At 61.8% G+C, this 14,337-nt stretch overlaps 1 protein-coding gene across 2 annotated transcripts in view; it reads right to left on the bottom strand.

The window, feature by feature from the left end:
- Positions 1-2,963: 2,963 nt before the first annotated feature.
- TYK2 (tyrosine kinase 2) overlaps positions 2,964-14,337 on the bottom strand; it is a 45,619-nt gene continuing 34,245 nt past the window's right edge. For both annotated transcript variants that reach the window (XM_090128822.1, XM_090128823.1), the window contains 4 exons: positions 11,918-12,090; positions 7,499-7,616; positions 7,277-7,387; positions 2,964-3,116 (listed from right to left, as the gene is read on the bottom strand). In XM_090128822.1, coding sequence (XP_089984948.1) covers positions 2,982-3,116; positions 7,277-7,387; positions 7,499-7,616; positions 11,918-12,090 — 537 coding nt within the window. In that variant the 3' untranslated portion in view covers positions 2,964-2,981. The remainder of the gene's footprint in view (positions 3,117-7,276; positions 7,388-7,498; positions 7,617-11,917; positions 12,091-14,337) is intronic.

Below are 14,337 nucleotides of genomic sequence, written 5' to 3' on the forward strand. Positions count from 1 at the left end.
CACAAAGCTTCCCCCCCATGTCCCCCTCCCCCCCACGTCCCCCTCCCTCCCCCCTCAAACGTCCCCCCAAACGTCCCCCCCCCCAAATGTTCCCCCCCATGTCCCCCTCCCTCGACCCCCAAACGTCCCCCCCCCTCACGTCCCCCTCCCTCCCCCCAAAGCGCCCACCCCCCAAATGTCCCCCCCCAAAAGTCCCCCCCTTCCCCCCTGAAAGCGTCCCCCCCCCTCACGTCCCCCTCCCTCCCCCCAAACGTCCCCCCAAATGTCCCCCCCATGTCCCCCCCCCCAAATGTTTCCCCCCATGTCCCCCTCCCTCCCCCCCAAACGTCCCCTCCCCCAAACGTCCCCCCCCAAAGCGTCCCCCCCTTCCCCCCCAAAGTGCCCCCCCCCCCTCACGTCCCCCTCCCTCCCCCCAAAGCGCCCCCCCCCCCCCCCAAATGTCCCCCCCCGCCCCCCCCCCCCAGGACAGCAGACACCTGTGTCCCTTACAGCCTTTATTGGGGTCCCCTCCACAAAATGAAGTCTGGGGGGGGGGGTCACACAAAGGCAATAAATACGGGAGGGGGCAGCACTCCCACTCCCCTTATGTACAAATGGAGCTGGGGGGGGGGCGGGGGGGGGGCACATGAGGGTCTGCTCAATTCGTTGCCCCCCCCCCCCCAAAAAAAAAGCAAAAGGCACTTTGGGGGGGGGGGGGGGGGCTCAACCCCATATGTCACATTTGGGGGGGGGGGGGGGCCTCAATCCCATATGTCACATCTGGGGGGGGGCCACCAATATTTGGCAATGGGGTGGGGGGGGATGGGGGGGGTAATGAATTAAGCAGACCCTCATGTGCCCCCCCCCCTCCAAGAAACGCCCCCAAATTCACAGTGTGTTTGGCCCCGTTTGGTTTTGGGGGGGGGGGGGAAATTGGGATGTGATGGGGGGGGGCAGAGGGATGTGATGGGGGGGTGGGGGGGGCAGAAAGATGTGATGGGGGGGGCATAAGGATGTGGGGGGGGGCAAAGGGATGTGATAGGGGGGGTGGGGGGGGCATAGGGATGTGATGGGGGGGGTAGAAGGATGTGGGGGGGTGGGGGGGCAGAGGGATGTGATGGGGGGGTGGGGGGGGCAGAGGAATATGATGGGGGGGGCAGAAGGATGTGGGGGGGGGGCATAAGGATGTGGGGGGGGGCATAGGGATGTGGGGGGGTGGGGGGGCAGAGGGATGTGATGGGGGGGTGAGGGGGGCAGAAGGATGTGGGGGGGGGGAGTGGGGGGGCATAGGGATGTGATGGGGGGGTAGAAGGATGTGATGGGGGGGGCATAAGGATGTGGGGGGGTGGGGGGGCAGAGGGATGTGGGGGGGGGTTGGGGGGGGCATAGGGATGTGATGGGGAGTGGGGGGGGGCAGAAGGATGTGGGGGGAAGGGGGGGCGAATAGGGATGTGATTGGGGGGGGCAGAAGGATGTGATGGGGGGGTGGGGGGGGGGCAGAGGAATGTGATGGGGGGGGCAGAAGGATGTGGGGGGGGGGGCATAAGGGTGTGGGGGGGGGCATAGGGATGTGGGGGGGTGGGGGGGCAGAGGGATGTGATGGGGGGGTGAGGGGGGCAGAAGGATGTGGGGGGGGGCATAGGGATGTGATGGGGGGGGTGGGGGGGGCAGAGGGATGTGGCGGGGGGGGAGTGGGGGGGCATAGGGATGTGATGGGGGGGGTAGAAGGATGTGATGGGGGGGGCATAAGGATGTGGGGGGGTGGGGGGGCATTGGGATGTCATGGGGGGGGCGGGGGGGGCATAGGGATGTGGTGGGGGGCAGAAGGATGCGGGGGGGGTGGGGGGAGTGGGGGGGGGGCATTGGGATGTGATAGGGGGGTGGGGGGGGGCAGAAGGATGTGATGGGGGGGCAGAAGGATGTGGGGGGTGGGCATAGGGATGGGGGGGCAAAGGGATGTGATGGGGGGGTGGGGGGGGGGCAGAAGGATGTGATGGAGGGGGGGGGCATAGGGATGTGATGGGGGGGGCAGAAGGATGTGGGGGGGTGTGGGGGGGCATTGGGATGTGACGGGGGGGGTGGGGGGGGCATAAGGATGTGGGGGGGGGTGGGGGGGGCATAGGGATGTGATGGGGGGAGCAGAGGGATGTGATGGGGGGGTGGGGGGGGCAGAAGGATGTGGGGGGAAGGGGGGGCGAATAGGGATGTGATTGGGGGGGGCAGAGGGATGTGATGGGGGGGCAGAAGGATGTGGGGGGGGGGCATAAGGGTGTGGGGGGGGCATAGGGATGTGGGGGGGTGGGGGGGCATTGGGATGTGATGGGGGGGTGGGGGGGGGCAAAGAGATGTGATGAGGGGGGGTGGGGGGGGCATAGGGATGTGATGGGGGGGGCAGAGGGATGTGGGGGGGTGGGGGGGGGCAGAGGGATGTGATGGGGGGGGCATAAGGATGTGGTGGGGGGGCAGAAGGATGTGGGGGGGGTGGGGGGAGTGGGGGGGGGGCATTGGGATGTGATGGGGGGGCATAAGGATGTGGGGGGGCGTGGGGGGGGCATAGGGATGTGATGGGGGGGGTAGAAGGATGTGGGGGGGCGTGGGGGGGGCAGAGGGATGTGATGGGGGGGGGCACAAGGATGTGCGGGGGGTGGGGGGGGCACTGGGATGTGATGGGGGGGGCAGAAGGATGTGACCCCCCCCCCACCCAAATTAATATTAATAGAAAAAAGAAATGAATTAAAAAGTACCAAACAGCCCCAAAAGAAGGAGGAGGGGGGGGGGGGGGGGGGGCGAATTTGGGGGGGGGGGGGCAAAGGGATGTGATGGGGGGGGGGGGCAGAAGGATGTGATGGAGGGGGGGGGCATAGGGATATGACCCCCCCCACACCCAAATTAAAAATAATAGAAAAAAGAAATGAATTAAAAAGTACCAAACAGCCCCAAAAGAAGGGGGCGGGGGGGTGGGGGGGCGAATTTGGGGGGGGGGCTTCGGAGGGGGGGGGTCCTCAGAGGACGCTGAAGACGGAGGGCGGAGCGGAGCCGTATTTGAGGCAGAAGGAGCGGAGCAGCGGCACCAGGTGGGCGAAGGTGGGGCGGAAAGGGGGGGCTGCGTCCCAGCACGTCTGCAGGACCCGGTACAGCTGCCGGGGGGGGGAAGTGGGGGGGAAACGGGGGGAAAAGGGGGGAAAAGGGGGGAAATGGGGTGGAAGTGGGGAGAAATGGGGGAAATGGAGGTAAATGGGGGGGAAGTGGGGCAGAATGGGGGGAAATGGGGTGGAAGTGGGGAGAAATGGGGTGGAAGTGGGGCAGAATGGGGGGAAATGGGGTGGAAGTGGGGGGGAAGTGGGGGGAAATGGGGAGAAAGTGGGGGGGAAGTGGGGGGAAATGAGGAGAAATGGGGTGGAAGAGGGGAGAAATGGGGTGGAAGTGGGGAGAAATGAGGGAAATGGAGGTAAATGGGGGGGAAGTGGGGCAGAATGGGGGGAAATGGGGTGGAAGAGGGGCAGAATGGGGGGAAACGGGGAGGAAGTGGGGGGGAAGTGGGGGGAAATGGGGTGGAAGTGGGGAGAAATGGGGTGGAAGAGGGGAGAAATGGGGGAAATGGAGGTAAATGGGGGGGAAGTGGGGCAGAATGGGGGGAAATGGGGTGGAAGTGGGGGGGAAGTGGGGGGAAATGGGGTGGAAGAGGGGGGGAAGTGGGGGGAAATGGGGAGAAATGGGGTGGAAGTGGGGCAGAATGGGGGTAAACGGGGTGGAAGTGGGGGGGAAAGTGGGGGGAAATGGGGTGGAAATGGGGCAGAATGGGGGAAAACGGGGGGGAAGTGGGGGGAAATGGGGTGGAAGTGGGGCAGAATGGAGGTAAATGGGGGGGAATTGGGGGCATAAAGGGGGGAAACGGGGGGGAAGTGGGGGGGAAGTGGGGGGAAATGGGGAGAAATGGGGTGGAAGAGGGGAGAAATGGGGTGGAAGTGGGGCAGAATGGAGGTAAATGGGGGGGAAGTGGGGGCAGAATGGGGGGAAATGGGGTGGAAGAGGGGCAGAATGGGGGGAAACGGGGGGGAAGTGGGGGGCAGAATGGGGGGAAACGGGGAGGAAGTGGGGGGGAAGTGGGGGGAAATGGGGAGAAATGGGGTGGAAGTGGGGAGAAATGGGGGAAATGGAGGTAAATGGGGTGGAAGTGGGGCAGAATGGGGGTAAACGGGGTGGAAGTGGGGGGGAAAGTGGGGGGAAATGGGGCGGAAATGGGGCAGAATGGGGGAAAACGGGGGGGAAGTGGGGGGAAATGGGGGAAATGGGGTGGAAGTGGGGCAGAATGGAGGTAAATGGGGGGGAATTGGGGGCAGAAAGGGGGGAAACGGGGGGGAAGTGGGGGGAAATGGGGGGAAATGGGGAGAAATGGGGTGGAAGAGGGGAGAAATGGGGTGGAAGTGGGGGGAAATGGGGTGGAAGTGGGGAGAAATGGAGGTAAATGGGGGGGAAGTGGGGGCAGAATGGGGGGAAATGGGGTGGAAGTGGGGGGGAAGTGGGGGGAAATGGGGAGAAATGGGGTGGAAGTGGGGAGAAATGGGGTGGAAGAGGGGAGAAATGGGGTGGAAGAGGGCAGAAATGGGGTGGAAGAGGGGAGAAATGGGGGAAATGGAGGTAAATGGGGGGGAAGTGGGGCAGAATGGGGGGAAATGGGGTGGAAGTGGGGAGAAATGGGGTGGAAGTGGGGCAGAATGGAGGTAAACGGGGGGGAAGTGGGGCAGAATAGGAGGAAACAGGGTGGGAATGGGGGGAAATGGGGTGGAAGTGGGGCAGAATGGGGGGGAAGTGGGGCAGAATGGGAGGAAACAAGATGGGAATGGGGGGAAGAGGGGCAGAATGGTGTGGAAATGGGAAGAAATGGGGTGGAAGTGGGGCAGAATGGAGGTAAACGGGGGGGAAGTGGGGGCAGAATGGGGGGAAATGGAGGGGAAGTGGGAAGAAATGGGGTGGAAGAGGGGAGAAATGGGGTGGAAGAGGGGCAGAATGGAGGTAAACGGGGGGGAAGTGGGGGCAGAATGGGGGGAAATGGGGTGGAAGTGGGGCAGAATGGGGGGAAACGGTGTGGAAGTGGGGCAGAATGGAGGTAAATGGAGGGGAAGTGGGGGGGAAGTGGGGGGAAATGGGGAGAGATGGAGTGGAAGTGGGGAGAAATGGGGGAAATGGAGGTAAATGGGGGGGAAGTGGGGCAGAATGGGGGGAAATGGGGTGGAAGTGGGGGGGAAGTGGGGGGAAATGGGGAGAAATGGGGTGGAAGTGGGGCAGAATGGGGGGAAACGGGGGGGAGGTGGGGGGACATGGGGAGAAATGGGGTGGAAGTGGGGAGAAAAGGGGTGGAAGTGAGGCAAAATGGAGGTAAACGGGGGGGAAGTGGGGGGCAGAATGGGGGGAAATGGGGTGGAAGTGGGGCAGAATGGGGGGAAACGGGGGGGAAGTGGGGGGGAAGTGGGGGAAAATGGGGAGAAATGGGGTGGAAGTGGGGGGAAATGGGGTGGAAGTGGGGGCAGAATGAGGGGGAAGTGGGGCAGAATGGGGGAAATGGGGTGGGAATGGGGGGAAATGGGGTGGAATGGGGCGGAAATGGGGAGAAATGGGGTGGAAGTGGGGCAGAATGGGGGAAACGGGGTGGGAAGTGGGGGCAGAATTGGGGGAAATGGGGTGGAAATGGGGAGAAATGGGGTGGAAGTGGGGTAGAATAGAAGGAAACGGGGTGGGAATGGGGGGAAATGGGGAGGAATGGGGGGAAATGGGGCGGAAGTAGGGAGGAAAAAGGGGAGAAATGGGGCAGAATTCCGGGGAAGTGAGGCAGAAGTGGGGGGAAATGGGGGGGAAATGGGGGGAAATGGGGGGGAAATGGGGCAGAACGGAGGAAAATTGGGTGGGAAAGGGCAGAAATAGATGGGAAAAAGGGGAGAAAGGGGAAAAATAGTGAGCAGAAATGGCATGGGGTGAACCTCACCCACAGGGACAACCATGGGTCACTTATGGGGCAGGGGGTGGCACTTATGGGGCAGGGGGTGCCCCACACCTCGCAGGGACATCCATGGGGACACTTATGGGGCAGGAAGTGGCACTTATGGGGCAGGGGGTCCTACTTATGGGGCAGGGGCTGCCCTCACCTCGCAGGGACATCCTTGGGGACACACTTATGGGGCAGGGGGTCCCACTTATGGGGCAGGGGGTGCCCCACACCTCTCAGGGACAGCTTTGGGGACACACTTACGGGGCAGGGGGTGGCATTGATGGGGCAGGAGGTCCCACTTATGGGTCAGGAGGTCCCACTTATGGGGCAGGGGCTGCCCTCACCTTGCAGGGACATCCATGGGGACACACTTACGGGGCAGGGGTGGCACTTATGGGGCAGGGGTGGCACTTATGGGGCAGGAGGTCCCACTTATGGGTCAGGAGGTCCCAATTGTGGGGCAGTGGGTGACACTTACAGGGCAGGGGATCCCACTTACGGGGCAGGGGGTGGCATTGATGGGGCAGGAGGTCCCACTTATGGGGCAGAAGGTCCCACTTATGGGGCAGGAGGTCCCAATTGTGGGGCAGTGGGTGACACTTACAGGGCAGGGGATCCCACTTACGGGGCAGGGGTGGCATTGATGGGGCAGGAGGTCCCACTTATGGGGCAGGGGTGGCACTGATGGGGCAGGGGGTCCCACTTATGGGGCAGGGGGTGGCATTGATGGGGCAGGAGGTCCCACTTATGGGGCAGGGGCTGCGCTCACCTCGCAGGGACATCCATGGGGACACACTTACGGGGCAGGGGGTGGCATTGATGGGGCAGGAGGTCCCACTTATGGGGCAGGAGGTCCCACTTACGGGGCAGGGGGTGGCATTGATGGGGCAGAAGGTCCCACTTATGGGTCAGGAGGTCCCACTTATGGGGCAGGGGCTGCGCTCACCTCGCAGGGATAGCTTTGTGGACACACTTATGGGGCAGGGGTGGCATTGATGGGGCAGGGGTAGCACTTATGGGGCAGGAAGTCCCACTTGTGGGGCAGGGGTGGCACTTATGGGGCAGGAGGTCCCACTTATGGGTCAGGAGGTCCCACTTATGGGGCAGGGGCTGCCCTCACCTCGCAGGGACATCCATGGGGACACACTTACGGGGCAGGGGTGGCATTTATGGGGCAGGGGTGGCACTTATGGGGCAGGGGTCCCACTTATGGGTCAGGAGGTCCCACTTATGGGGCAGGGGTCCCACTTATGGGTCAGGAGGTCCCACTTATGGGTCAGGAGGTCCCACTTATGGGGCAGGGGCTGCGCTCACCTCGCAGGGACACCCGCTGGGACACGGCAGCCTCCGCCCGGCCTCCAGGAGCTCCATGAGCCGCAGCACCGTCATCTGCCCCTGCGTGGCTCCGATCATCTCCAGGAACTTCTGCTTTTTTTTGGGGGGGGGGGGACACGGGGGGGGGGGGGACACATGGGGGTCAGCGCCGACCCCCCCCCTTAATTTGGGGACCCCCCCCCCCCCAGGTCCCGGACCCACCGCTGGGGGGCTGAGCGCGGGGTGGCAGTGGGTCAGCAGTTCGTACAGCGTCACCCCGAAGGACCAAACGTCCGACGCGAAGGAGAACTTGCACTCCTTCAGGCACTCCATGGCGAACCTGGCCGCACGAGCGGGGGGCACGCTTAGGGGGCACGCTTAGGGGGCACGCTTAGGGGGCACGCTTAGGGGGCACACCTATGGGGCACGCTTAGGGGGCACGTTTATGGGGCACGTTTATGGGGCACGCTTAGGGGGCACGTGTGTGGGGCACGCTTATGGGGCACGTGTGTGGGGCATGCTTAGGGGGCACGTTTATGGGGCACGCTTATGGGGCACACGTGTGGGGCACGTGTGTGGGGCACGCTTATGGGGCACACGTGTGGGGCACGTTTATGGGGCACGTTTATGGGGCACGCTTAGGGGGCACGTGTGTGGGGCACGCTTATGGGGCACGCGTGTGGGGCACGTTTATGGGGCACGTTTATGGGGCACGCTTAGGGGGCACGTGTGTGGGGCACGCTTATGGGGCACGTGTGTGGGGCATGCTTAGGGGGCACACTTAGGGGGCACTCACGTGGGACAGACTTATGGGGCACACTCATGGGGCACACTCACGGGGCACACTCATGGGGCACGCTTAGGGGGCACGCTTAGGGGGCACGCTTAGGGGGCACGCTTAGGGGGCACGTTTATGGGGCACACTTAGGGGGCACACTTAGGGGGCACACGTGTGGGGCAGACAGATGGGGCACACGTGTGGGGCACGCTTATGGGGCACGCTTATGGGGCACGCTTAGGGGGCACGCTTAGGGGGCACACATGTGGGGCACACTTAGGGGGCACGCGTGTGGGGCACACTTAGGGGGCACACATGTGGGGCAGACAGATGGGGCACACGTGTGGGGCACGCTCATGGGGCACGTTTATAGGGCACGCTTATGGGGCACGTTTATGGGGCACGCTTAGGGGGCACGCTTAGGGGGCACGCTTAGGGGGCACGCTTAGGGGGCACACTTAGGGGGCACATGTGTGGGGCAGACAGATGGGGCACACGTGTGGGGCACGCTCATGGGGCACATTTATAGGGCACGCTTATGGGGCACGCGTGTGGGGCACGTTTATGGGGCACGTTTATGGGGCACGCTCACAGAGCACGCTCACGGGGCACGTTTAAGGGACACACTAATGGAGCACGCTCATGGGGCACGCTCACGGGACATTGGGGACCCAATGGGGACATGGGGTGACAGGGACCCAGTGGGGACCCAATGGGGACCCAAAGGTTGACCCAATGGGGACATGGGATGACAGGGACCCAATGGGGACCCAATGGGGACATGGGGTGACAGCGACCCAATGGGGACCCAATGGGGACACTATGGGAACTCTATGGGAACTCTATGGGAACTCTATGGGTACAACTGGGGGTCCAAAGGGGGACCCAAGGGGGGACCCAATGGGGACCCAATGGGGACCCAAAGGTTGACCCAACGGGGACCCAAAGGGGGACCCAAAGGGGGACCCAATGGTGACCCAAAGGGGGGACCCAAAGGGGACCCAAAGGTTGACCCAATGGAGACCCAATGGGGGACCCAAAGGGTGACCCAACAGGGACCCGAAGGGGCACCCAACGGGGACCCAAAGGTGACCCGAAGGTTGACCCAATGGTTGACCCAATGGGGACCCAAAGGGGGACCCAAAGGTTGACCCAATGGGGACCCAACGGGGCACCCAATGAGGATCCAAAGGTTGACCCAACGGTTGAGCCAACAGGGACCCAATGGGGGACCCAAAGGGGGGACCCAACGGGGACCCAAAGGGGAACCCAAAGGGGGACCCAAGGGGGGACCCAAAGGTTGACCCAACAGGGACCCAAAGGGGGACCCAAGGGGGGACCCAAAGGTTGACCCAACGGGGACCCAAAGGGGGACCCAAAGGGGGGGACCCAATGGGGGGACCCAAAGGTTGACCCAACGGAGACCCAAAGGGGACCCAAAGGGGGGACCCAACGGGGACCCAAAGGTTGACCCAATGGGGACCCAACGGGGACCCAAAGGGGAACCCAAAGGTTGACCCAACAGGGACCCAAAGGTTGACCCAACGGGACCCAATGGGGACCCAACGGTTGACCCAAAGGTTGAGCCAACGGGGACCCAATGGGGGACCCAATGGGGACCCAAAGGGGGACCCAAAGGTTGACCCAATGGGGACCCAAGGGGGGACCCAATGGAGACCCAAAGGGGGGGACCCAGGGGAGGGACCCAATGGGGGGACCCAAAGGTTGACCCAACGGGGACCCAATGGGGGACCCAAAGGTTGACCCAACAGGGACCCGAAGGGGGGGACCCAAAGGGGGGACCCAATGGGGACCTAAAGGTTGACCCAATGGGGACCCAACGGGGGACCCAAAGGTTGACCCAACAGGGACCTGAAGGGGGACCCAAGGGGGGGACCCAAAGGGGGGGACCCAGGGGGGGGACCCAATGGGGGGATCCAAAGGTTGACCCAACGGAGACCCAAGGGGGGACCCAATGGGGACCCATAGGTTGACCCAACGGGGACCGAAAGGGGACCCAAGGGGGGGACCCAAAGGTTGACCCAAAGGTTGAGCCAATGGGGACCCAATGGAAGACCCAAAGGGGGACCCAAGGGGGGGACCCAAAGGTTGACCCAACAGGGACCCAAAGGTTGACCCAACGGGGGACCCAAAGGGGACCCAACGGTTGACCCAAAGGTTGAGCCAACGGGGACCCAATGGGGGACCCAATGGGGACCCAAAGGGGGACCCAAAGGTTGACCCAATGGGGACCCAACGGGGGACCCAATGGAGACCCAATGGGGGACCCAAAGGTTGACCCAATGGGGACCCAAGGGGGGGACCCAAAGGTTGACCCAAAGATTGACCCAACGGGGATCCAATGGGGACCCAAAGGTTGACCCAACGGAGACCCAAGGGGGGACCCAATGGGGACCCAAAGGTTGACCCAACGGAGACCCAAGGGGGGACCCAATGGGGACCCAAAGGTTGACTCAACGGGGACCCAAGGGGGGACCCAAAGGGGACCCAAAGGTTGACCCAATGGGGACCCAACGGGGGACCCAAAAGTTGACCCAATGGGGGGACCCAAAGGGGACCCAAAGGTTGACCCAATGGGGGGACCCAAAGGGGACCCAACGGTTGACCCAATGGTTGACCCAACGGGGGACCCAAAGGTTGACTCAACGGGGACCCAATGGGGGACCCAAAGGTTGACCCAACAGGGACCCAACGGGGACCCAAAGGGGGACCCAAAGGGGGGGACCCAGGGGGGGGACCCAATGGGGGACCCAAAGGTTGACCCAACAGGGACCCGAAGGGGGACCCAAAGGGGGACCCAAAGGGGGGGACCCAATGGGGGGACCCAAAGGTTGACCCAACGGGGACCCAAAGGGGACCCAACGGGACCCAATGGGGGACCCAAAGGGGACCCAAAGGTTGACCCAAAGGTTGACCCAATGGAGGCCCAATGGGGGACCCAATGGGGACCCAATGGGGGACCCAAAGGTTGACCCAACAGGGACCTGAAGGGGGACCCAAGGGGGGGGACCCAATGGGGGGACCCAAGGGGGGGACCCAACAGGGACCCAAAGGGGGGGACCCAAAGGTTGACCCAACGGAGACCCAAGGGGAACCCAAGGGGGACCCCAAGGGGACCCAAAGGTTGACCCAAAGGTTGAGCCAACGGGGACCCAATGGGGGACCCAATGGGGACCCAAGGGGGGGACCTAAAGGTTGACCCAATGGGGACCCAAGGGGGGACCCAATGGAGACCCAATGGGGGACCCAAAGGTTGACCCAACAGGGACCTGAAGGGGGACCCAAGAAGGGGACCCAAAGGGGGGGACCCAGGGGGGGGACCCAATGGGGGGACCCAAAGGTTGACCCAACGGTTGACCCAAAGGGGACCCAATGGGGACCCAATAGGGACCCAATGGTTGACCCAATGGGGACCCAAAGGTTGACCCAACGGGGACCCAAAGGTTGACCCAACAGGGACCCAACGGGGACCCAAAGGGGGGACCCAATGGGGGACCCAAAGATTGACCCAACAGGGACCCAACGGGGACCCAAAGGGGGACCCAAGGGGGGGACCCAGGGGGGGGACCCAATGGGGGACCCAATGGGGGACCCAACGGAGACCCAAGGGGGGACCCAACGGGGGACCCAATGGTTGACCCAAAGGTTGACCCAATGGAGGCCCAATGGGGGACCCAATGGGGACCCAAAGGTTGACTCAACGGGGACCCAATGGGGACCCAAAGGTTGACCCAACAGGGACCCAACGGGGACCCAAGGGGGGGACCCAATGGGGACCCAAAGATTGACCCAAAGGGGGACCCAAGGGGGGGACCCAAGGTGTCCAGGTGGCGCCGGCGCACCAGAAGACGGGGCTGTCGCCGTCGTCGCGCACGCGGTAATAATCGCAGCCGCGGGGCAGCGCCTTGGCCAGGCCGAAGTCGCCGATCTTGACGCGGCGCTCGCTCTCCAGCAGCACATTGCGCGCCGCCAGGTCCCGGTGGATGTAGTGCAGGGAGTGCAGGTAGGACATGCCCTGGGGGGGGGAGGGGGAATGGGGGGCGTTGGGAGGGGGAAAGAAGGGGCGCTGAGGGGCACCAATGGGGGGTGAGGGGGGTTAAAGGGCAACAATGGGGCATAAAGGGGGTTTAAAGGGACAGAAATGGGGCACTGAGGGGTTTGTAGGGGCACCAATGGGGGGTCAGGGGGTTTAAAGGGACAGAAATGGGGCACTGAGGGATTTGTTGGGACACAAATGGGGGATAAGGGGGTTTATAGGGACAGATATGGGGCATAAGGGGGTTTAAAGGGACACAAATTGGGCATAAAGGGGTTTAAAGGGACAGAAATGGGGCACAGAGGGGTTTATAGGGACACAAATCCCATATAAAGGGTTTTAAAGGGACAGAAATGGGGCATAAGGGGGTTTAAAGGGACAGAAATGGGGCACAGATGGGTTTATAGGGACAGAAATGGGGCATAAGGGGGTTTAAAGGGACAGAAATGGGGCACTGAGGGGTTTGTAGGGGCACCAATGGGGGGTGAGGGGGTTTAAAGGGCACCAATGGGGCATAAGGGGGTTTATAGGGACAGAAATGGGGCATAACGGGGTTTGTAGGGGCATCAATGGGGGATGAGGGGGGTTAAAGGGCACCAATGGGGCATAAAGGGGGTTTAAAGGGACAGAAATGGGGCATAAGGGGGTTTAAAGGGACATAAATGGGGCACTGAGGGGTTTGTAGGGGCACCAATGGGGGGTCAGGGGGTTTAAAGGGACAGAAATGGGGCACTGAGGGATTTGTAGGGACACAAATCCCATATAAAGGGTTTTAAAGGGACACAAATGGGGCACTGAGGGGTTTAAAGGGCACCAATGGGGGATAAAGGGGTTTAAAGGGACAGAAATGGGGCACTGAGGGGTTTATAGGGACACAAATGGGGCACTGAGGGGTTTGTAGGGGCACCAATGGGGGGTGAGGGGGGTTAAAGGGCACCAATGGGGCATAAAGGGGGTTTAAAGGGACAGAAATGGGGCATAAGGGGGTTTAAAGGGACAGAAATGGGGCACTGAGGGGTTTGTAGGGGCACCAATGGGGCATAAGGGGGTTTATAGGGACACAAATTGGGCATAAACGGGTTTATAGGGACAGAAATGGGGCATAAGGGGGTTTAAAGGGACATAAATGGGGTATAAAGGGGTTTATAGGGACACAAACGGTGCACAGAGGGGTTTATAGGGACAGAAATGGGGGATAAGGGGGTTTAAAGGGACACAAATGGGGCACAGAGGTGTTTATAGGGCCACAAATGGGGCACAGAGAACTTTATAGGGACAGAAAAGGGGCATAAGGGGGTTTATAGGGACACAAATGGGGCACTGAGGGAATGGTAGGGACACAAACATGGCATAAAGGGGTTTATAGGGACAAAAATGGGGCATAAAGGGGTTTATAGGGCCACAAATGGGGCGTAAGGGGGTTTATAGGGATGGGACCATTTTTGGGGTGGGAAGAGCCGACCCCCACCTCACAGATCTGCTGGGCGAAGAGAGGGGTTCATAGGGACACAAATGGGGCACGGAGGGGTTTATAGGGCCACAAATGGGGCGTAAGGGGTTTTATAGGGACACAAATGAGGCATAAAGGGATTTATAGGGACACAAATGGGGCATAAAGGGGTTTGTAGGGACACAAATGGGGCATAAAGGGGTTTGTAGGGACACAGATGGGGCATAAAGGGGTTTGTAGGGACAGAAATGGGGCATAAAGGGGTTTGTAGGGACACAGATGGGGCATAAAGGGGTTTGTAGGGACAGAAATGGGGCATAAGGGGGTTTAAAGGGACAGAAATGGGGCGCTGAGGGGTTTGTAGGGGCATCAATGGGGGGTGAGGGGGTTTAAAGGGCACCAATGGGGCATAAAGAGGTTTATAGGGACAGAAATGGGGCATAAAGGGGGTTTAAAGGGACAGAAATGGGGCACTGAGGGGTTTGCAGGGACACAAATGGGGGATAAGAGGGTTTATAGGGACAGATATGGGGCATAAGGGGGTTTAAAGGGACACAAATGGGGCATAAAGGGGTTTATAGGGACACAAATAGGGCACAGAGGTGTTTATAGGGCCACAAATGGGGCGTAAGGGGGTTTATAGGGATGGGACCATTTTTGGGGTGGGAAGAGCCGACCCCCACCTCACAGATCTGCTGGGCGAAGAGAGGGGTTCATAGGGACACAAATGGGGCACGGAGGGGCTTGTAGGGGCACAGATGGGGCATAAAGGGGTT

The sequence above is a fragment of the Phasianus colchicus genome, chromosome 34 (assembly GCF_987193195.1).
Source record: "Phasianus colchicus chromosome 34, bPhaCol1.hap1.1, whole genome shotgun sequence".
Lineage (NCBI taxonomy): Eukaryota > Metazoa > Chordata > Aves > Galliformes > Phasianidae > Phasianus > Phasianus colchicus.